Source organism: Cricetulus griseus, assembly GCF_003668045.3.
Source record: "Cricetulus griseus strain 17A/GY chromosome 1 unlocalized genomic scaffold, alternate assembly CriGri-PICRH-1.0 chr1_0, whole genome shotgun sequence".
Taxonomy (NCBI): Eukaryota; Metazoa; Chordata; class Mammalia; order Rodentia; family Cricetidae; genus Cricetulus; species Cricetulus griseus.
In genome coordinates, this window is record NW_023276806.1 from 160,851,035 (window position 1) to 160,874,858 (window position 23,824).

The window sequence follows — 23,824 nt, forward strand, 5'->3', positions numbered from 1 at the left end:
AAGATTTTCCAGCCACTATGCCCTCTGCCCTGCCCCCACGAGAAATAAACAGAAGGAAAAGATGAAACAAATTGGGAGAATGTCCACAACTTTAAAGTTTGTAAAGAAGTTTATTTATATGCTTCTTTCTTTTGCATGTGCTGACATTTCCATAATTAAAGCTCTTTTTTTTTTTTTTTTCTAAAGTAGTTCCAGTCAAGCACTGGGAAGGTATAACCCCAGACAGACCTGGCAGTTCTACTCTTCGAAGAGCAGAGAGCCTGCTTCAGGAACCCCAAAGTCTAAGAATCAATGGGCATGGGGCTGGCACCCCTAGGGAGCTTCCAGACCTGGGATCAATGCCCCTCAACAGTCAAATCAAAGCTGTCCATGGCATTCCTTCTGTACCCTGCAGTGACTCTTGTGTTTATGACTGGTGTCCATGACTGGTGTCCATGACACTCCTCTATACCCTACAGTGACTCTTGTGTCCATGACATTCCCTCTGTGCCCTGCAGTGACAATTGTGTCTATTACTCTCTAAAGCACACATTCAGACAAAGTTGTGTTTGCCAGCTGCTCAGCCTAATGATGCTACAGAGCAATCTGTTTTTATTACTTAAGGATATTGTGTATAAGATTATTAACCCTAATGCCATGACTACACCTTTGGAGAAAGCAAATTTGAAAGACACCGGAGTTTGTATGTACCCTGCCCCAGATATATTAAGGCTTCTATTTATTTAAAGCAAAGCTCTAGGAAGTTCATCCCCAAATCATTAAGACACAAATTTGTTTATAAATTTTGGAAGGCAAAAGGTAGGAATGTAGAACATTTCACTACTATACTTCTCTCTCTCTCTCTCTCTCTCTCTCTCTCTCTCTCTCTCTCTCTCTCTCTCTCTCTCATAGTCATTCACTTAAAAACTCCATGTTAAAAGACTTTGGGATCACCATGGGCTCAGGTATGTGATTAATGGGGTTATTACATATACTGCCTGTGAACTTGGGTTCACCATGCAGATGTCGTTAGTGGAATGCTATACGAAGAAAGGTCTCTTCGTCATTTAATTTAATAACTGTGGCATCTCAAGATGCATTCAGAATGGAAATGAGAGCATAAAGAGCCAGAAACAGGGTAATGCTCCAAAACGACTTCTTTTGCAGCGAGGTGATTGCCTTTCATTGAGTGCACAGGTGTCTAACGTCACAGTCTGCACCACACAAAATGAAAGATTTTTTGCAATAAGGTATTTAGCCAGAATGAATGGCACACATAAGATACCCAAGTTGCATAGATACAGGCTTAAATGTGTGTTGATTCACTCTGGTACAGAGGAAAGCCAGTGATGGACACCTTTCCCCATCGAGATGATGGGTATCCCAGATTTACTGCAGTAACGGGAGTGGGGCAGTGATGTGCAGCCAGGGAATTAAAACAGCAAGTTCACTAAATAAGCATGGCAGATTAGAGTGCTGTACAAATCTGGTTTGGTAGTTAAAAACCAAAACATCATGCTTCAATGGATTGTCTTAAATTCATTTCCATGATGAAAATAAGCTCAGTATTATGGTTCATGTAGATTGCGACATTTTTTTAAACTTTAAATTGGCCCAAACTTATAAAAGTTAATAAGCAGAAAACTAAAGTTATCTGTCACACTGTTATTATTACATAATGCTAGTATTTTCCCCCCGGGGAAGGTATAATAATTCCCCTAAGGATGTTAATGAAAAACTGAATACCTTTTCATTGTTAGGATAAAAAGAAATCAGATATCATTATCTTTAAGGGGCACATTCACCTGGTATTTATTTGGGGTATTTTTTTTTACTGCTAATATATATGCCCCAGTAATTTAATTATTTGAGGTGAAAACTAAGCCAGTCAAGAGAAGAAAGCTACAATGAACAACATTTCTATTTCCATTTTTTTCTAACTACAGGTAGAATATTGAAAGAGTGATTCCATAAAACCATCAGTTCCAAGGGACATATCTATATTCATAAATTAGTCCCTTTCTATATATAATTGACTTTGTTTTGAAAATCAATCAAGGCTCCCACTGACAACAGCCTCAAGGTGCTGTCGGCTGAGATTTGGGGGAGGGAGGAGAAGTAACACAGGGCAGGGTTTCCCCCTGAACTTCAAATGAATCATTAAAAACATATGGCTTATTACAATTACTGTGTTTATAAAATACTTAATTATCACTTGATTACAGAAAGCTCCAAAGCCTCCTGACATTGCTTTGGCATAGGTTTTAACTTTATCAAAGATCAATCATTAGTGTATGGACTCACACATCCTTGTCACATGTACCAACAATCAATTATTAGTGTATGGACTCACACATCCTTGTCACATGTGCTGGTTCCACTCAGGATCATGGTGATATTGGACGCTTGGGTGAAGTTTGCTCCAGTAACTATCACGTTACTTTTGCCTAAAGTCGATATTTTCTGTGGCTCAATGGCCTTAATATAGAAGACCTATTGGAAATAAAAGATTAAACAGCAGATCAAAGCTACAAAATGGCACTGCCCCTTCCCCCCCCCAAAAAAATCTGTTGATGTTCTGCAGTTTGAAGAACTCACTAGGAAATCCCATTTTGCAAGCACAAGCAGATAGTGTTTAATGAAATCAATGAATTCAAGGAAGAGGGCTGAAGATTTGTGTCTTTCAACACGTGACAGCATGAGGTCAAACCAATTAGTCTTTGTCTCATAAGACAGTTGAAGAGCCCCAGTATTCTGTCTGAGGAGTGAGCTGTCACTCCAGTTGAGGGAGCACTCCCTGCCTTACACTTCCCTGAGGCTCATGATGCTTGAGCAAAATGCAGAGAAGATATAGACGCCTTCCCCATAGTGGCCAGCCAGCCCCAACTCATCATTCAGTTGATACAAATGCCAATCCAGATAAATTTAATTCCCTTCAAAGGATTTCTTTTTCTGTTTGTTTCAATTAGACTGTTCCAATGGGGTGGTAGGGGTGGGGGTGGGGGTGGGGAGATTGTCTGTCTTAAGAAATCTGCTGGTTGGGCCACTCAGTATTAAAAAGTTAGAAGCCTAAACCATCATGAACCACCATGTGATCTCTGGCTGGCAGTTACCATACTATGTATGACCCACTCTCTTGCTTTCTCTGGCTGATAATCAAGACCAAGTGTGATAATCAAGACCAAGTGTCATGGGGATACCTAATATCTAACTTCCCTCTCATTCAGGCCTATGTCTCCTCACTTCTACTTTTGTGAAGTCTCATCAATTTCCCCTACAAACCCAAAGAAAGCAGGAATCATTTGCCCTTTTCTTTTCTAAAGATTTGTTTTCATTTCTATGCATGTGTGATAGGGTGCTTCTGAGGCCAGAAGAACGTGTTGGGCTGTCTGGAGCTACAGTTACAAGATGTTGTGAGACACCTGACACTGGTGCAGGGAACTGAACTCAGATCCTCTGGACAAGCAAGAAGTACTCTTAACCACTGAGCCATCCCTTCTGGCCTCCATTTTCAATACCGAACAATCCTGTTGCCTCATACATCTCTCCTTTAATTACTACCATTTTTTTTTTGTTCTGATTACTTGCTGTTCTTAGCGAGTCCTCTCCGTTCCAAGATTCTAGCCAATATAAAGTAGCAGATCTTAGCATGCATAAACTTCATGATCACACTCTTAGCATTTGAAAGTGACTTGAAAGTCCAGAGAAGAACCATCATGTCACACAGGGCCAAAGCACAAATATTGAGAACAGCCATTTGTAGCATAAAATCCATCAGGAAGATACTGAGTCACTGATCCAGCATCTGTGATGGTTAGTACCTGCGTGACCACCTGCTGTTCCAGGTGACAGAATGTGGCCTGCTGCTGCAAGATCTAATGTCCCTTAGAAGAACCCTGCTGGCTGGCCACATTGAGTATCCCACTGAAAAGAATATCTTCTCACTCTGCTCCCTTGGCAAACACAGGTGCTATATGACTGAACAGTCATTGCTCCTTATCACTATGGACTGATTTTGCAGATTATGGTAAATCCATCATTAATGTCACCACAGTGATGATGTAATGTGACAGAGAATTGATTTCCATGGCAGACTTTATTTTAATCACTCTTAAAAGGACTTCAGCCCTGTATTTATTGAGTCACTAGGAGCCTGAAAGGGTCACTTTAATTATTCTGTTATACTTGACTGCATTTTATGGGGGGAATTATCTGCTAGAGTGGTACTTGGGATGGGGGGATTAGCAACGACTTCAAGATAAATCCCTTACAAATGTCAAGTGTGTGTTGTATAAGACGGCTTACTGTGTAGCTTTGTAGGTGACAGCCAAATGATCAAGTACTTACTAAAGACCTATAGGATCCTAAGGATGGTGCTAGATGAGGGTTGGCATGCAGTATGTGTGGGCTAGATCAAGAGCTAGCCAACTACAGCTTAGGGTTCAAATCTTATCTGCTGTTTTTGGATGTCCCATGGGGAAAAAATGTCAAAAGGAGAATAGAATCTCAAACACATAAAAGTACACGAAGTTCACATGTCAATATCCAGAAGTATGTGTACCATCTCTAGCTGCTTCTAGCATAACTGAATAGCTACAGCAGAGACTATGTAGCGGGCACAACATAAAACACACACTGCCTGGTTCTTTGTAGACCAATGGTTCTCAATCTATGGGTTGCAACTTTCTAGGGGGTTGAATGACTCACAGGGGTTGCCTAAGCCCATTTACATCACTCTTCATAACACTAGCAAAATTACACTTATGAAACATCAATGAAAACAACTTTCTGGCTGGGGGTCACCACAACATGAGGAACTTCATTAAAGAGTGCAGTATTAAGGATGGTTGAGAACCACTGCTGTAGAGACAGTTTATAACCCCTTCCCTATAGTAGACCACTGTCTTCTTAGAGATGCAAGTTATGTGTGCATGTGTTTAATTTTTTCAAACTTTGTGCACGCATGCATGTGTACGTATGTATGTGTGTGTGTGCATGTGTGCGTGTGTGCATGCATGCATGCATAGGTGCATGCCGTGTGTGCAAGTGTTACAAGGTCAGAAAACTACCTCCTTGGTTGTCGATCCTCGCCTTCCACCCTGTTTGCTGCTGCATACACTTCTAGGGACTCTCCTTACTCTGCTGGAATTACAGGTAATTCAACTTTTCATGGGTTTAGGGGATATGAACTCAGGTCCTCATGCTTACACTCCAGGTGGTTTACCCACTGAGCTATGCTCCCGGATCATAATTTTCTTCTATCATAAACACTATCATCCAGGTCAACTCTTTTTCCTCGATGCCTCTCGTACTTACACTGTGGTTGTCTGCTGAAGCAAAAACAGAAAACATGCTAAGCACATGCTACTTTAATGTTTGTAGTAGAAGATAAAGAGCCTTGTAAACTACTAAAGAAAAAATACATTTTTTAAAAAGGACAATTGCGTGTTGTTCCTTTAATGGCTCTAGAAATATCATCAGAGAATGAAGTTTTCTTATCTTCTTATTCCCTCTTGAGTAGACATAGCCTTCTCACATCAAAAAGGTTTCATTTGAAAAATGTTATTGTTTAGAGAACATTTCCATTGGTCACTTAGGACTGAATCCAAGCCTGGCCTGTCTTGTGGAAGCAGATGCTCACAGTTTGCTTCCAAAGAGGGTCAGATTAGCTCATTTGTTTGCCTGGAGAACGTTTCTTAATCTTAGTTAGAAGGCTAAGAAGCTACCAAGATGATCCCACCCCCAGATAATGAAAATATATAAGACAATGTTGTTTTTAAATTTAAGATAGAGAAGTTATAAGCTGCAACAGTTGATAGAAATTTTTTATACTTGTTGATAACTTTAAAAAACACAATGAAGACAAAAGGGCAAAGAAAACCTTTCCCACAATGTTTTCACCCTCAGCACTTTAGAACTGATTTTGTACTTTAAAGTTAAATTCACAACCTGACATGTAGCCAACCCTCAGGCTCACCCAGAAGGGTTAACTGAAAACCATAACTGGGCTGGATACAGCCGGGACTTCTCATAGCTCTACAGTGAGGCTCTTCCTCCCTATATCCAAGGTTTCCATACATCAAATCAAGACACAGCTGACTGTAACCATCCCGGCCTACCACCCTCCACCAGTTAACCTCAGAAAGGCCCAATTCTTGTTCCATTTTACAGTGAGGGGCTATTTTTAAGTGATGGTAAATTTTAAATTATTTTGTAAAAAAATAAGCTCAGGTTTCTCTTTGTTTTGTGATAAGAAAGTTCATTGGAAACTACTTAATTAGGTGGTTTGTAGAATACCTGCTTATTTTTATTTTTCAAAAACTAAGTTGTTGGAAAGTGTATAACCTGTCCCCAACAGTTCTCCTTGAAAACATCTGAGGATGAATTCTGGTGTCACAAGCACCTTGTGTGAAGCCTGACACCAACACAGCTAAAAATTACCATGACATTAGTGGGGAAAATGTCTCTATGGAGGAAAGACTATTGGAAAGAGGTACATTAGGAAGGTGCAGTTTATTAAGAACAAACTGTACTCTATTAATCTTTTTTGGGGAAAAATCTGAATATAGTGAAGCTTTCTGTAGGTCTGGACCTGAATCAACACTTGGTAAAACATCTCTCTGATTCTCATGCATGAAATTAGTTCAAACAGTACTGGATGAAAAGTCACATGGATTCAAAATCGGCAGGAAATCTGAAGTCAAAGGACATAAGGGAGATGAAAGGTAATACAACTAATTAAAGGAAAGTGTCCTGTTGGGCCCAACGGGTGACTATTTGGTTTAGAATTATTTAACATCTTCATTAATGACTGAGAAGAGGATAGATGCAATTTATTAATAATATGTATAAAGTGAGCAGAGTGGTGACCAGCAGTGGAGATGGGAAAGTCTAAAGGGGAATGAGCTATGGAAGGAAAAGAAGAGAGAGAATACAATTCCATCAAAGAATAATGGGAGAGTTCAATGAACAAGGTGATGTATTTGAAGCTCAGTCCCCTAAGGAAATACACCTTCATAGGAGGCGCAGCACAGGCTCCAGGGAACTTGCAATGTAACTTCTAGTAGGTTCTGGTACCTGCCAAAGGTCAGCAATGCCTCGGGATGTGGATGGGAAACTTGCAGAGAACAGTAATAGACCTCTGTTCTGTTGTGTGAGATCAAGACTTGCTTCTGTGACCTGGGAACCAACTCATAAGGTGAGGCTGGCACAGTCCATGGTGAAGCTATCACAAAGCTATTCCTAAATTACTCTTGGCCACTGAACCTGAACGTAACCACAAAGAACTGGCCTGAGTGCCGAAACCAGAGAGGACAATGCTTAACCCTGCTTCTAACAAACCCTCTGCCAGGACTCAGTTTGAACATGGGATTCTTGTTGATCTGCTCCACTTGGGGCCAGCCTGGCCCATTGGGGCCTTTTCTGCTCTCCTTCTCTTGGAGAAGATGTCTAGCCTTTCCAAGGGCTCATTCTTCCTCTTAGACCTCACCCTGAGGTATCTCTCTCCTTCATCTTCCATGAGAATAAGCTCCCTTTTAGGCTGGGGCATAGATGGGACAGAGTGTGACAGTCTAATCTGAGAGAAGCCTGCAATGTCTGTAAGAGTTTCCTCCCTTCCAGAGAGGCTCTTAGTGTCAACATTATGTGGTTTGACACTTATTCAAGTTGGACCATATAAGAAATTAGTGGTTAAAACTGTAAACTCTTGAATCAGATACCTGGGTTCAAACTTATTAACATTTTGGTTTTGAGGCAAAATGTCTATGCCTGTGAATGTGTGGCATTGTGAAGCTTAAATGAACTGACACTGAATTCAGGACACAGAAAGATTAGCTGTCACTACTCTACTTAGTCCACTCTGGCATTCTTTCTAGTCTCTTTTCCTGTTATGCATATTCAACTCTTTGATGATAAACAATCTCACTTCCTCACTCCATTCTAAGTTTGACAGTCCAAGTTCCTTGTGGGTCTGTATTGGGCCTGCCAAATACATAAGAGTTGATCAACAAACACCCTCTAAATGGAATTAGTACAGAATAATGTTAGGCCCATAGAAGCTACTAAAAAAAAGTCTTTGTTAAATGTAATTTTCCTTTTAAAGGCAAGGTTCTTGAAAGGGTCCATTTAGTATTGTCTGTGAGAAATTAAAGCACACATTCAAAAGTCATGGAGGAAGAGAAGAGGAACAGAAGAAAAGGAAAGAATACAAATATAAGGTCCTTAAGAGCAGGAGATAGCTTGATATTGTTGATTTATGCCCTACAGTGATAAACATGTTGTGAGGAAAACCAAACATGACCACAGTGGCCAGGCGTGGTGTTTAATCCCAGTGCTCTAGAAGCAGAGACAGTTGCATCTCTGTGGGTTTGAGGCCTACTCTATACTGTTGCAGAGTATTTGTTTAACTATGCAAAGACATGTTGCATTTGTTTATGTTGTGGAATATTTGTTTAACTATGTAAAGTTGTGTTGCTGTTTTACCTTGCCTGCCTAAGGCACTTTGTTGGTCTAATAAAAAGTTGAATGACCAATAATGAGGAAGGAGGTATAGGTGGGGCTTCCAGGCAGGGAGAGTAAGTTGGATGAAGAATTTAGGCTGGGAGGGGGGCAAGAACAAAGAAAAAGAGTCAACAGGGAGATGTCTGGGGCCAGAAAGACAAAGAGGAGGCAGGAAAGTAGGATATATAGAATCAAAGAAAGGTAAAAAGCCCTGAGGAAAAATATAGATTAAGTTAAAAGAGCTAGCAGGATAAGCCTAAGCTAAGGCCCAGCATTCATAATAATGTCTCTGTGTCTTTATTTGGGAGCTGGTTGGCGTCCCAAAGAAAATTCCAACTACACTATATAATGAGTTCCTAGTCTACATAGTACCAGTGAGACCCTGTCTAGAATAAAACAAAAAAACAAACACACAACCCCAAACCAAAACAATAAAAACAAAAACCATGACCAGAAATCATCTGTGTCACACCACAGATCATCAGGAAGGAGCAGCTGCATCTGCCTTCAGCAGGTGAGGGCACCATACAAAAGATGCTTAGGAAATGGAAGCAAAGATGGCTACTCAGCCGGGTGGCAGGACCAACAACCATATGGTTTCAGGAGAGAGCAATTAAGATTGGCCTTTATGGCAAATAGATGTCCCCATTCTAGGCTAGACAAGATTTGGGGCTACCTTCCCTATTGGGCTCATGCTTTTTCTTGGTTCAGTGTCCTGACAAAGGATGGTCCTGTTTCCGGATCAAGTAAGTCTTAGGAGAATGTGAGGGCAACTGTCCTGGGTTTGAACCAGTAATCCTCCTCTATAAACACCACATTCTCAGATGATCAAACACATGCATTAGAATAGATGGAGTGAATAGTTCTTTATTGCCACTGAAGAAGCAAGACAAAACCCCCAAAGGGATGGGACATACGTCGCAACATATGCAGGCTCTGGCTCATTTACCTTGTATGCTATCATTTGTTTCCTGCTTCTTCTGTGTAGACAAACTGAATTACTGAGGATTTCCTGAATTTCATGGCCATTAACACACTTTTACATATGGTGGTCGCTTCGCATAGAATATTCATTCTCTTATCTTATTTTGTCTAAATGTTTCTTGACCCCTCCTAGGTGAACTGGTATCATTTTCAGTCCATCCATCAAAGACCTAACCCACCACATTGACTGTGTTTGACCACCAGGCATTAGGCTTAGAAAGGAAGGACTAAGACTTTTACTTTCAGGTTCTGCCCTGTAATATATATATATATATATATATATATATATATATATATATATATATTTCTACATATAGATATTTCAATCTTGTATTGCTATGTATGTTTGTATGGATAGAATTCTTAGAACTGACAGCCAGAGAGGGACTTGACTCATTTGTGTCCTACATGTGCTATCCATATAGTGCAACATGACAGCATCTAACAGATGCCCCCAAACTTCCTGCAGGAATCATCGACTCCAGCTCAGCCTCTCAGTGACTCAGATGGTGCCTGCTCCCTTCCCAGTGCTCGGTACACAGGAAACATTTGATGCCTAGGTGATGTGGGCAGATGCATTCAAGACAAGCTCTCAGTGGCTTCTCTGCTTGAACAGTTGGATCCAACATGCAAAGCTGACATGGAAACCAACAGTGCAAACCAGAAAGTTTCATGTTTGCATGCTAGTGAAAGACAGCAGTGTTTCACATAGCACAGGAAATCTCTCCTGTGCCAAGCAGCAAACCATTCCCTAACAACCAAACCTGAGATTCTGTTCTGAGTCACATATTTAAAGTAAATGTTTCGCTATCAATAAAATATCTTTCTCCAAATTTAGAAGGGCAATCCGAAGACAAGCACTGAAGGCAAACCAAGGCTTATTTGCAGACTTGCCCTTCTCTCTTGGTGACCCTACTTTTAAAACCACAGTATCACAGTTTAGAAGGTACAGGAAGATACAATACAGGAAGTCAAGATGCTATGACTACATCATCCTTCTCTCTTTAAGACCTTTACAAAAGCCACTGCCTGGACTGCTATTCAGCATTCTTGATACATATAAGAACTCGGCTGAATTTCCAGATAATTGCATCACATGGTACTCCATTAATATGTACACTCTTTATGTTTTTCTGCACCCATAAAAATAAATGTAATTTCAAAGACTAATCTCCCAAAGGGTACATCTAGATGATTCTATTTACATAAAATTCTTGAACTGACAAAACTATAGAAATGGAGAACACATGAGTGGTTGTGAGGCACCAGAGCTCGTGGGTGGGAGGTAGGAGGCAGTAGATAGGGCTATAAAAGGACAGCCTGGGGAATCTTGTGGTGATGAGCATTCTAGGCCTTGACTTTTAAAATCATTATCAGGGCTGATATCTTCAGTTATATTTTGCAAGGTGGTATTAACAGAGAAACTGAGTAAAAGTTTTGTGTATTGTTTTCTTACAAAACAATCCTAAAAAACAAGAAAGATATTAGAAAGTTAATACTTCCTTGTTTCAAAACATACTAAAAAATTCCAAGGATCAGGCAATATGGTACTAACATGAAGACAGACACACAGAGGAAAAAGCCCTCAGAAATAAAGCGTCACATACAAGCCCAAATGATCGTCAGTGAGGATGTCATAACCACTGAACCAGGGAAAAGGTGCTCAAGAAATGGTGCTGGAAAACTGAATATCTATATACAGAAGGATGAGTGGACCTCCCCTTACTGCATAGACAAAAATGGACTCAAGGACTGGTCAAGGTGTGCACAAATGAGTTAAAACTCTAAGAACAAAATATGGTGTTTGAAAACTGTCACAACATTAATTTTGGCAGTAATTTCTTGTGCCTGACCCCCAAAACATAAGAAACAGAAGAAAAGATAGACAAATTGAACTTAATTGGAATTAAAAATTCTATGTATCAAAGAATACAATGAGGCCACCTATGTAACTTAATATAGAGTGCGTGAGTAATGTGTGAAGCTTTGGTTTTGAGATCCAGCAAAACACACACACACACACACACACACACACACACACACACACACACACTCACACACACCACAGATTCGAGAATGGGAGAGAAATATTTTCAAATGACATATTTGACGCAGGGCTAAAATCTAGAAAATACTTCTAATGTCCAATGGACAAAAAATAAGTTAACCAATCAAAACAATAGGAAGGGAGTATAGTAGAAGACATTAACTAGCAAGCAAGAAAGGGAAAAAGGTGTAGGTGTCATAGATCACAAAGAGAAGAAAGTCAAATTCACAGAGATCACACCTCACACCTGTGAGTTTGGTAATGACCAAACCAAACAAAAAAAGGTAAAGTGTTAGTGAGAATTTGAGAAACAGAAACCCTTGAGTGCTATTAGTGGACACTTTAGCTAGTGAAACCACAATGGTGGTTCTTAAAAAATATATATATATATAGCATGACCACCGAATTCAACACCATGGCTCTAAGAGGCAGTCATACACCTGTGTTTTTAACCCTACTTGTCATAGTACCTAAATTGTGGGAGCAAGCCAAGAGCCCATGGGTGGAAGAATATATAAATAAAATGTGCCATATACATATACAGGAATTTTATTCACCCTTATAAAGGAAGGGAAGTCCGACTCATGCTACAACATGGATAAGCCTTGAGGACACAATGGTAAGTGAAGTAGGCCAGTCACAAAAGGCAAACTGCTTGAATACACTAATATGAATTACCTACAATAAGTTATGTCTTGTAGACAGAAGGTAGAATGGTGGTTACAGGAGCCTCAGGATCGGGGAGGAGGGGGAGTTATTGAATGAGTATTGAGTTTCAGTATTCTGGTGATAGGCTGCACAAGAACTGTGAAGGAGTACTTACACTACAGAACTGTACACTAAAAATGGCAAAGGTGGTAAATTTTATGTACTGTGTAGTTTACCAAAACTGAAAACGACCACCACCAAGTGTAATTAAAAGAAAGAAGCTTCTATATTCTCCATCCAAGCTCCTGTCACTGTGCCTTAATTTTTACAAACCACTGAGAACAGAGAAGCAGCCCATCACCTAATTAAGCCTCAGAGACTTACAGGCCAGAGATATTGGCACGCCAAGGTTCTGGAATGCTTTAATTAACTGCATAATCCATTTGGATTCACAGGCCCTCAGCCTGTTACTTAATTCACCTAAAGTTACTAGCAACTTTTCAGTAATGATTAAAAATGTGCTACTTATTTATATTGACACTTGACCTTAAATAGCTGCAAATGGCCAAGTCGGGGCCACTGATTAGTCACGAAATAGAAAGCTGGGCCTTCTGAATGTCTTCCAATGCTGTTCTTAATTTGTCTGTTTCTGACAGACTCCAGTGCGAATGAGAGAGGGAACTTGTCCACTTTGTGTGTGTTTGCCACCACATGTAAACACTTAATGAACTTCTGTCAGCTGAAGGAAGCCAGCACTGCACTGTGTCGCACTAAACAGCCACATGTGTCCTGCTGACAAATGTTTGCAAAGTCACAGCCTTTCTTTTCACACACAATAACTGTATAACAATGTTGATAACTGCAACTATGAAGAAAGCAAAAGGAGTTTCCGGGGAAATTTCATGGGAAAAAAAAATCACCACTTTTGAGAAGAGGGAGAGACACATTCTACAGCCATTCTATTTTGGCATTATTAATGATGAGTTTGATAGTTGGTTGTGTAAAAAAAAAAAATTAAGCAAGGCCAGTTTGCAGATTTTGTATAGACCCCTACCCACACACATAACCCCAATCACAAGTCTAATCATAACATCTTATTTGAACCGAGGTTGCCTCAGCTGTATGCTATACTTTTCCCAGTGAGCCACAAAGTCACCTTTGCGATTCTCCTTCTACCGGAACAGCATCATTTTTCATAATTACGAAGTTTTAATTTCTTTTATATGAATGTGAAGCCTTTGATGTATTGAGCCAATTATGTGAAACTTGGTTTAAAATGAATCCAAAAAAAAAAAAAAAAAAAAGGTGTGGGAGGGATTTGGGTTGTAAGTAAAATGGGGAAATTTTTAAAAAAGAAACCCAAAGTAGTAGTTGTCATTGAAGGGGGATTTTTTTTTTCCATTATCAACACAAAAGTCGAGTCTGACCTTTGAAGACTGGTTGATTCTGTTACTCTGATTCTCTCTGACTCCTCCTCCTCCTCCTGAGGCCTTGGGCAGTTTCTCCACAGTGACATGGCAGAGCTCCTGCATTGAGAAACAACTCTTCGGCATCAGAGTGAGACACACAGGAAGGGGTGGGGCTGGGTGCACCCCGGCACTTGCTTCTGAAAAGACATCATAATACCTCTAATGTCACTTTACCTGATTCCTCTCATAATCTGATGGGTCGCAGGCTGCGAAGGGGTGGATGCATTTTTGGTCAGGTTTACACCAAGCACAGCCAGTTCCGATACATGCTGGGCATCTGGCAACATGGAAAACCAACTTAATTTTTATATTTTTAGGGATTATTCATCTTCAAGGTTTCCCTCTGTAGTGCTACATGTTAAGAACACAAAAGAATAGGAATACTACTACTACTACTACTACTACTACTACTACTACTAATAATAATAATAATAATAATAAAACCTTTAGCTAAGCTAGGATGGACAGAGGGAGAAAGGTTGGCCCCTTTGAGGTTGGGGCAGAGAGTAAGGCTGTGTGCCCTGCTCTGAGAAGCTCTGAGTTGATGGATTGTTATCACACTTACAGAGGTGTTGCCATGGAGACCTGAAGCTGGGGTCACCTGCTGGTCTGTTGATAACAGGAACCCACTGAATCTGCTCCTGAACCTGGTTGCTATTGGTCCACCCTCAGGTAAGCTCCCCTGAAGATGGATCTCTCCCTCCCTGCTGCCACTCAGCAGCAGAGCAGCAAGCCCTGTCTCATCGGAGCAGCTGTGCTGCCAACTACACGAGGTACGACACAAAGCATTACCTGGCAGGCAGAGAGGAGGGGAGGCACCACTGTTTGCTTTACAATCAGATGAAGGAAGAATTGTGTCTGCTAATCAAATGAGCCATTGTGCATGGGTAACTGGGGAGGGCTTGAAAAGCACGCATAACAATGATTAGAGTTAAGGAGGAGATGGTATGAATAGAAGAAAAATGGGGGGCTGGTCTGGAAAGCTGTCCAAGGGATGCCAGAACAAAACATAGCAGGAGGTGATGAGGAGACTACACAGAGGGAGGCACCTAGGCCAGAATTCATATACACTCCAAGGAATGCTGCAGCATTCCAAGATCCTAACCTACAGAAAGTAGTTTCCTGAGGGTAAAAGAAAGCTCTACTTGTAGGAGGGAGCCTCTGCCCCAGGCATGCTTCCGAACAGCAAGCAGCTCCCTGAGGGGGATGCTCTGAGGTCTGACTCTTACTTACCTAGTTGTGGGATCTGGGATAAGTCATTTCCTTCTACCTGGGCTCTAAAGCAAGGGATTTACAGAGAGACATCGTTCAACTCTCCTTACACCCCTATTTCATTCTCTCTTCCTTTGTCCTGTTTGCAGGGCAGGAGGCTCTCAATGGCAAGTTTTCTATTTCTCTCCCTGAAATTTGTTTCTTAGACATCACTGACTCCCCCCTTGTGTGGTTGGTCACCTTTCAATGTAGCTAACAGTCTGAATTCACTTTCCCTCTAGTGATTTTCTGGACAGGCTGAAAACAGACCTCTGATAATACAGAGGTCTTCTTAATAATGTCTTCTGTCCCTAATTCAGAGGGCGGACCTCTGAAAGGTCTGTTTCCTCTGCCTTCTCTCTGCTTTAGGAGCTAGGAGGGAGCTGTGGTCCACATTCAAAGGGTTCACAGCTGAAAGGGGCCAATCATAATAAACGGAAGACACAGGGCTGGGGTAGCCAAGTGGTAGAACACTTGCTTAGCATGCTCAATGCCCTGAGTTCGATTCCCTAGCACCACAGAAAGACAGCAAAATGAATATGTGATTTTGGTGACGGAAACTTCCACTTGTTTGTCCTTATGTTCAGATCTTACTGCTCTGGCCAAACTCCCAAAGGCATTTGCATTGTGGGACAGCCTAGTGTACACCTTACTTCCCAAGTCCTCTAGGTCTGCAGAAAATACCTTTCCCTGTTGATAGAGACACCTAGGCGCATGCTCTCTCCTCAGCTGCTCCAGTTTTCTTGTTAGGGCTTGAATGAGCGAGCACAGCTTATTACCTCAGTGACTCTCCTAGCTCCCGTTAGGCCATGCTCCAAAAGGCACTTTGGAAAGTTCTAGTCCACAAAAGAGTTCTTTAGGAAATTGAGGAGTAAAACAAATAAATTAAAAGCAACAAGAACATTTAAATTTCAAAGCCAATCTTACTCTTTTAATGATGCACAGTTGGTAAAGTTGAATCTTTCTGATAAGTTCCAAGATGGGAAGAAGAACGTTGCATTGACAACTAAGACATCTGGAGGAAAGGAAGAAAAAAAAAAGTCATTCATGGTGGGTTCCCACCATAGTCAAGCATTGCTGGAAATGCATAATAAAGAAAGAAATATTCTCGCCTTTTCTATATAGAGGGCATGGGTGTGCCAGCTGTTCACCAACATTTGAGTCAGTATGTGGCTTCTTCCCTGTGGGCCATTCATGTCAGGCAGCCACAATACACAGCACAAGCCTCCAAACAGACTGAGCCTGACTCTAGCTCCAAGGCGCCCACAGATAATCACCAGGAAAAGCCATTTTACAGACCATTTACATCCCATGCTCTCGCTGGGATCACTACCTCAGCTTGTAATTGGCCAAGGCATGAGAATAAAACAAGTCACCGAGCAAGAAGTGCCTAGAATATGAATGCTAGCGTGTTGGAAAAGAAACCCTGCACCTTCAGAAAGATCCATACTCTGCAAATACAAACCATAAGTGGAGCACCCTGAGGTGATATCCTTGGAGTCTACTGTTGTCAAATGAAGGTGTTGTATTTCTTGTTGTTGTTTGCTTTTGAAAACCTTACCCATTGGTTGGAAAACACCAAAAGAATAAAATGAGGGTGAAATGGATGCTAAATTGGAGGTAGAAAAATGCTGTTTTCAGTGTCTCCTTAAGCCTCCACGCTGGATTGATACCCAAACCCAGCTATTCTACATTCTTAGAATCACAATAACTGTAGGGAAATATCAATACCAGGCAGAACCTGTACATCATAATGCCCCTCCCGACATAATGAGCACACAGGACATCCGGTGGGTACCATAGCCCAGAGTAACACTCTTCAAGTCCTCTTATATCCAATTGAGGACCAGCACTTACAGAGGAATGAATAGCTTCTTACTTATAGGAATTCATGGGCACTAGAACACTGGGCTTGTCAAATGGAAATCCTGACATTATGAGAAGGTGGCCTGACTTTGTAGATAGCCCTAAATTCCTTCCTGAAACTTTATTAGTGTGTGGTTCCCAGAGTTGAAGAATTCTTCATGGATATGCTGCTCTACACCACACAGACTCACTCCGATGGCTAGAATTCCACATAACATTCTGCTCACATCCAGTAGGCTTACGTGCAATGATAATCTTTTGTGCTAAAGACAAGGAGGTCTGGAGGGCTGACACGACCTCTTGGCAGGAGCACCTGAACAGACACTTGATGCATGTTAGGGAAACGAACACATGGCCATTTAGCACCGAGGGACTCCCAGGGAAAATATATTTCCATAGAATTGACAAGTGCCCAGGGAGGATGCCTGCAGAAGGCAGACTTAATGGAGCACCAATCACACACAGCACAGCACGTTGGAAATTTCACGGGGAAATGAATATTCACGATCTCTCCTATGGAAGCACTTACAGTTCTCCTAGAAGACGTAAAATAGCCAAGGTGAAGAAGTCAAGGGAACACCATGTGAGTAGTTTGAGCTCCATGTAGCATTTGGGTGCAAGATAGGGGTGCCTGTAGAGAACCAAGGGTGTGATAGAATGACTGTGAAGGCCAGGTCAGACTAACAAGGCTGTATGGGAGAAACAAGACCTTTCTCCAGTGTTTCAAAGTGTATGGTAATCAGGACTTGATAGTAGAGGTAAGGCCAGACAAAGTTGGCCATGAAGCTAGACATGATGGCTCATATACATAATTCTAGGACTCAGGAAGCTGAGTTGGAAGAATTTCCTACATAGTGGGATCATCACAGACACACACACACACACACACACACACACACACACACACACACAGACAGACAGACAGACAAAGCCCATGACTAAATTTTATCAATGGGTAGACAATTGAGCTCTTTGCATTCAGCCAAGGGTAGAGGGAGGGAGATCAATTGTTGGTTATAATGCCACTGATTAACTTTATAAGTCAGCTTCAGATAAAGTCATATTTTATAGGTGGAGCAAGACTCGCATCTTTAATGACCCAATTTAACCAGAAGTGCATTTTAAAGTCTGTGTAGTGGTGACAAGGTGGAAAACTGACGAACTTTTTAAGCATTCAGACCCAATGGCTGCAAGGGATTATTTTTAGCTCATTTCTCTGGCTTTGTGATTCAAATTCCTTCTCCAGGGGTGAAGGATCAATTGAGTGCTGTGGTCTCAGTGTTTGGTATCCTGTCAAAATTTTCATTTTGGAATTTAATATTCAGTTGGATAATATCGTGAATTGGAGCGTTTGGGGGCAGTGCCTTCACCATGCACCAGATCTTCTGGTACCCTCGGCTGGGATCCCCCAGCCTTTGGAGCTGTAAGTAGTAAGTTCCCATTTGCCCGTCACCCAATATTAACTCCACCTCTCACAAACAACTCACATAGCTCCAATATGATCAAAACACACATCCCAGGAGGCCTCTACTATCTCCTTAACTCTTTAAGTCTTTTCTGTCTTAACAGACTCACGAATCCTCTTTTGAGCATCCTGAACATCCCTCCATCTCTTCACATGCATCCTCCCCTGATTCCAGCTCTCACTCACTCTTATCTGGACCACTGTTGATGGCCCTTCTACTAGATGCTCTTTAGGAACTAAGTATTCTGGTCCTTCATTTCCTCCCCCCCTCCATCTGTCCAATTATTATTGCTGTCCATCCATTCATTCATCCATCCATCCGTCCGTCCGTCCAATCCACTCACTAAAAATGTACTGATTATAAATGGACATTCTGGGCCAGATACAGTTCTATGCACAGCAAAGAACTTTTCAAAGTGTTTTTAACTTTTTAACCATGGGGCTTGCCTTCTATTCCAGTGGGAGGGATAGATGACCCACAATTGTGTCTCTTTGCTAATGAATCTGACTATGCTACTTTCAGCTCTGCCTCTCAGCATTCCATGATGGCTCCCAGGATGGAGCCCATGTCTCACACAGCCTTCTACAGTCCCCTAGATCCCCTACTGTCCTGTTTCCCCTGCCCCTCCCCCTTGCCTTACTCATATAGAGTTTTTTGGTAGTTCTTCAATCAAAGCCTTTTCTGTGCATCCTTCAGTCTTCTAGATTGTTATCAGTTACTCCAGAAAGAGATCCTTGCCCACCCCAGGTGCCTTTAGGGCTCTAGGTTCCCAGTATCCATATACCACATTATATCCCTACATTCATACACTCCATTGCATACCAACATTTATACACTACAGTTTTTAACCCTAATAGGTTATAAGGATTCTGAGGAAGGGTCAGCTTAACCTGTTTCCATCTCCATATTCCAGGAACCTAGCACGATACTTTGTGCACAGCTGTTCCTACTTCCTGCATGTATGGATGAATAAATGCAATGAACTTAGTGTTTTCTCATCCCAGCACAGGTACTTCCTGCTTTTCTAAACTCTGAATCATTTCAGCCACCTGGATAGACTCAGCCCAATGGAGTCTGGCTTTTCTAGGCTCTCCTAGCCAACGTCTCCTGCTCTCCCCAAACATATCCGAGAGTAGGGTGCTGGGGTCAACACAGGAGCTGGAGCAGCAGTGAAGACCCGGGTGGGAACCAGAGGTAGAGGTAGAGTGAAGAGAAGGTAACAACGCAATCCCCCAGGAACTGAACTCAGGAGGTACTCTTGCTTCTCGACTTTATAACAATGCCCAGAAGCACCCACATACTGTAGCTCTGTCTGCTGGGGATGTTGCAGGCACAGGTCCGGTTCAGCTGACTTCTCCCTTGGCAGAGCAGCTTGCCGGTGTCTGCGTTCTTCACCACGCACTCTGAGTGTTTTGCAGAGAAGCTTCCCACGATGGTCACTGTGGTCTGTGCAGGGGGAAAGACACATATCATGTGGTTGGTTTGTATCATTGCTGTCCCTTCTAGAGACTTATGGGAAGCCACCCTTAGACCTTTGTGGTAGCTTGAATGAAAACAACCCCACAGGCTCATAAAGACTGGTACTATTAGGGGGTGTGGTCTTGTTGGAGTGGGTGTAGCCTTGTTGGAGTAAGTGTGGCTTTGTTGGAGGGAATTCTTCACTAGGGGGTGGGCTTTAAGGTCTTAGAAGCTTGAACCAGGCTTAGTGTGGCACTGTCTCTTCCTGCTGTCTGTGTGGATCAAGATGTAGAGCTCTCAGCTCCTTCTCCAGCACCATGTCTGCTTGCAGCTGCTATGCCTCCCTCCTGCCATGATGATAATGGACTAAACTTCTGAAAAGTTAAGTCAGCCCCCAGTTAAATGTTTTCCTTTATGAGAGTTGCCGTGATCATAGTGTCTCTTCACAGCAATAAAATCCCAACTAAGATAACCTGCCACAGGAGGAAGGGTTTCTCTAGGGAGCTGGTGGAAGCAAAGTGATATTTTACTGGCTATTTGATGTGCTCTTCTGTGAATTGAATATTCTGAGTCTTTGACCACATGTCTGTTCTGTATTTCTCTTATCAATTTTTAAGAGCCCTCGCATGGTGTAGATACTTATCCTTATCTGTCATATTTCTGACACATACTTTTTCATAATCTGTCTGTCTTCACTTTTGTTTATATAATCCCCTACCCTTATATAATATCTCTTTATGTAATCAAATATAGGGGTTCTTGTTTTGACTTAAAAATGCTTCCTACACTCTAGCTTATAGACAAGGATTAAATTGTCCCATCATTCTTATTGTTTTATTTTTTTTAACTTACATCTTTAACCTATCTGGAATTTAACTGTGTATATATAGTATGAGATAAAAGTCCAATTTTATTTTTATCAAGATGACTAATTAGCTATATCATAACCATTTGTTAAACAACAACAACAACAAAACCCTCTCTTTGTCCCACTGAACCAAGATTTTCACTTGAGAAAACTTTTTAGATTTATTTTATGTGTATGAATATATTGCCTGCACATATATGTATGAATGTATTGCCTGCACATATGTGTATGCACCTGTATGCACCATGGAAGTGAGAAGGCAGTATCCCCTGGAATTGGAGTTACAAATGGTTGTGATCTGCCCAGTGTGTGCTGGAAACCAAACCAGGATCACCTGCAAGAGCAACAAGTACTCTTAACTGCTGAGCCATCTCCCAGGTGGTCCTCAAGATATCCTTTCTGTAATACATAACATATTTGGAATCAATTTCCTAAATTATACTGTTTCAAAATCTATGGATCTACTTCTATTCTAGTGTCACTAAGTTTTTACTACTTTAAATATCTAGTAAAGCAAATGTCTCCTTATTTATCTTTATTTTCATAGGAATTCATAGACATTATTCATCTGTTTGAGATTCACAGTTATCTTTTCCAAAAGATGTTAAGGTGACTCCGTATCTAACTGAAATAGCAAATGTGTACATGCATTTCAGCAAAACATGTGCCTTTACATTACTAAACATTCCCATTTAAGCACAGATTCTATTTTCATCTGCATGACTGTAGGCCGTGGTTTATTTAAGAGGGTGTTCCTTGATCTTCCAGGGTTAAGATACCCTTGCCACTTCTTTATTACTTCCTATGAATGCTATCAGATAATAGCTCAATCTACTTTTAAAATTAGCTATGGTTTACTGTGTGGTTAAATACATGAAGAGCTTTACAGGAAGAGGGCTTTGTGAGTGTCTGTATATATGTGTATGTGTATGCAGAAGTGTAGTGTTGTTTGTAGGAGGAATGAAAAGAAAGCCTTGAAATTCCAGAGTCCTAAAGCAAATTTCTCTGAATGAAATAATCTATATATATTTTTAATTTTATGTGCATTAATATTTGGTCTGCAGGTATGCCTGCAAATGAAATACCTAAAGAAACAAGGCAGCTAGTTCTCCCATTGAGAAAGGAAATTAAAGGTATTAAATGGTAACAGATGTGATGACGTCAGGCAGAGGAGGGAGCCTAGTCGGAAGATGGGTTAAGAGTGGAAAGCTGTGATGGATAACAATGACCCGGACTTCCTGGGAAATCTCCACTCTCATTTTCTTGACCTCTGCTCAGACTTTTTACACTGCCACCTAACTCTCTCTGCTGTCTCTCTTGATCTCCAATAGCTTGCTGAGTCTACACCCTAATCTTTCCATTTCTCAAAAAATTGTGTATCCAGTCTATGGGCTCATGCTGGGGGAAGGCGATTTCCTCCAGCCCGAGTTCACCTGGCCAGAAATGTACACATCTCTAGGAGACATTTCCTACCTGTCTCTGAGACTGTGGATTGAACCCAAGGCCTTATACATCCTAGGCAAGCACTTCATCCCCGATGTACATCACCAACCCAGCTGCTCTCATTCTATGATCCTCCCACCTCAACCTCTGAATAGCTGGGATAATGAGAATGCACCACCACAAGCTCCAGAAGATGCAAGCATAGGGACGAACTCCAAACCGTTCTTTCGAACTCGTCCTCACAGGTGGCTGAACTCAGTCATGCTGACTCCTTTAACCTACAATTCTCTCTACGTTACACATGCTGGTGCATAGCTACGTATTTCTTATGTGCACGTCTTACTCAATTCTTTGATCAGTTTAACAAGAATATCAAAAAGGGTTTCTAAGTTCCATTTTCATCAGCTCTTAAATTATTCCCAATTTCCTTTCAGTTCTCACAAGCCTAATTTTTACATATCTGAAACTATTCTGCTTATTTATTCTATAAATAAACAAGCTCTTAACGTGGCCAAATGCTGCATGAGGCACCAAATAACTAGCAAGCTAAACAACTGCAGTCCTTGTCCTTTGAGAGTTTGTACTAATAGACAGACATACAGCCCACTACACTTAAACTGGAGGGTCGCATGGCATCAAGAGGTCACCAGGAGATGACAGAAGCATGGGCTATGGTAGCACAGTCAAATGTAAAGAATTAGATTTGAGGAGCAGTCTGGAGATATGTTGAACAGGATTGGAAGAAAGGATGTGAATATGAGGATTCAGGGGAGGAGATGGATGGATGGAGACACCAGAGGTACTTATGCTGACACGGGACTTGCTGAGGAAGTGGAAGGCTGGGAATAGGAGATCAAGATTTCAATTTTGAGTTATTTCTCAAGTTCAAGATACTTGTATGACATCAAGAAGACATATCGAGTTGGCCCTGAAGGTCAGAGGATCAATAAAGGCTAGACACAAAAGAGATAAAAACATACACAAAGGAGATATAAACAAGCAGATGACATATATAGCCATGGAAATGGATAGGACAAAGTAGAGTAAAAAGAATGAGACTGAACTGGGCCTTATTTAGCTATTTATAGTCAAGGAGATGTGATATGACAGCTAGGGGTTCGGAAGATAAGGAGGAGAAGAAAGTGGAGAGGGTATGTGGTGGTTTGAATGATAATGGCACCCATAAGCTCATATATTTTAATACTCAGTCCCAGTTGGTGGAACTTTTTGGGAGGGATTAGAAAATGTGGCCTTGTTGGAGGAGGTGTGCCACTGGGGGTGGGCTTTGAGGATTCAAAAGCCTCATACCATTCTCAGTGTCTCTTTCTCTGCCTCCTACTTGCAGATGAAGATGTCAACTCTAAGCTGTTCTACCATCATGCCTTTGCTCCATCACCATGGACTCTAAACTTCTGAAACTATAAGCCCAATTAAATGTCTTATTTAAGGGCCTTGGCCCATGGCTTTTCATCACAGTAATAGAAAAGTAACTAAGACAAGGTGTGTCGTGCAAAAGGCAATAGAAGAGGAGTGTCTTAGGGTTTCTATTGCTGTGATGAAACACCATGACCTAAAAGCAAGTTGGGGAGGAAAGGGTTTATTTGGCTTACACTTCCACACTGCTGTTCATCACCAAAGGAAGTCAGGATAGGAACTAAAACAGGGCAGGATCCTGGAGGCAGGAGGTGTTTAAGAGGCCATGGAGGAGTGCGCTTTCTGGCTTGCTTCCCATGGCTTGCTTAGCCTGATTTCTTATAGAACCCAATACCACCATGCTCAGAGCTAGGCCTGCCTCCAATGATCACTAATTGAGAAAATGCCTTACAGCTGGATCTCATGGATTTCT

At 41.4% G+C, this 23,824-nt stretch overlaps 1 protein-coding gene across 2 annotated transcripts in view; it reads right to left on the reverse strand.

The window, feature by feature from the left end:
* The window catches only part of Plxnc1 (plexin C1), a 146,371-nt gene that overhangs the window by 55,150 nt on the left and 67,397 nt on the right, over window positions 1–23,824 (reverse strand). The window contains exons 6-11 of one of the 2 annotated variants that reach the window (XM_035450691.1): window positions 19,511–19,655; window positions 16,694–16,705; window positions 15,805–15,883; window positions 13,801–13,903; window positions 13,585–13,683; window positions 2,333–2,472 (exon numbers count right to left, since the gene is read on the reverse strand). In XM_035450691.1, the coding sequence (XP_035306582.1) occupies window positions 2,333–2,472; window positions 13,585–13,683; window positions 13,801–13,903; window positions 15,805–15,883; window positions 16,694–16,705; window positions 19,511–19,655 (578 nt within the window). Of the gene's footprint in view, window positions 1–2,332; window positions 2,473–13,584; window positions 13,684–13,800; window positions 13,904–15,804; window positions 15,893–16,693; window positions 16,706–19,510; window positions 19,656–23,824 lie in introns of both variants that reach the window. The other variant, XM_027392654.2, reaches the window with a different exon arrangement.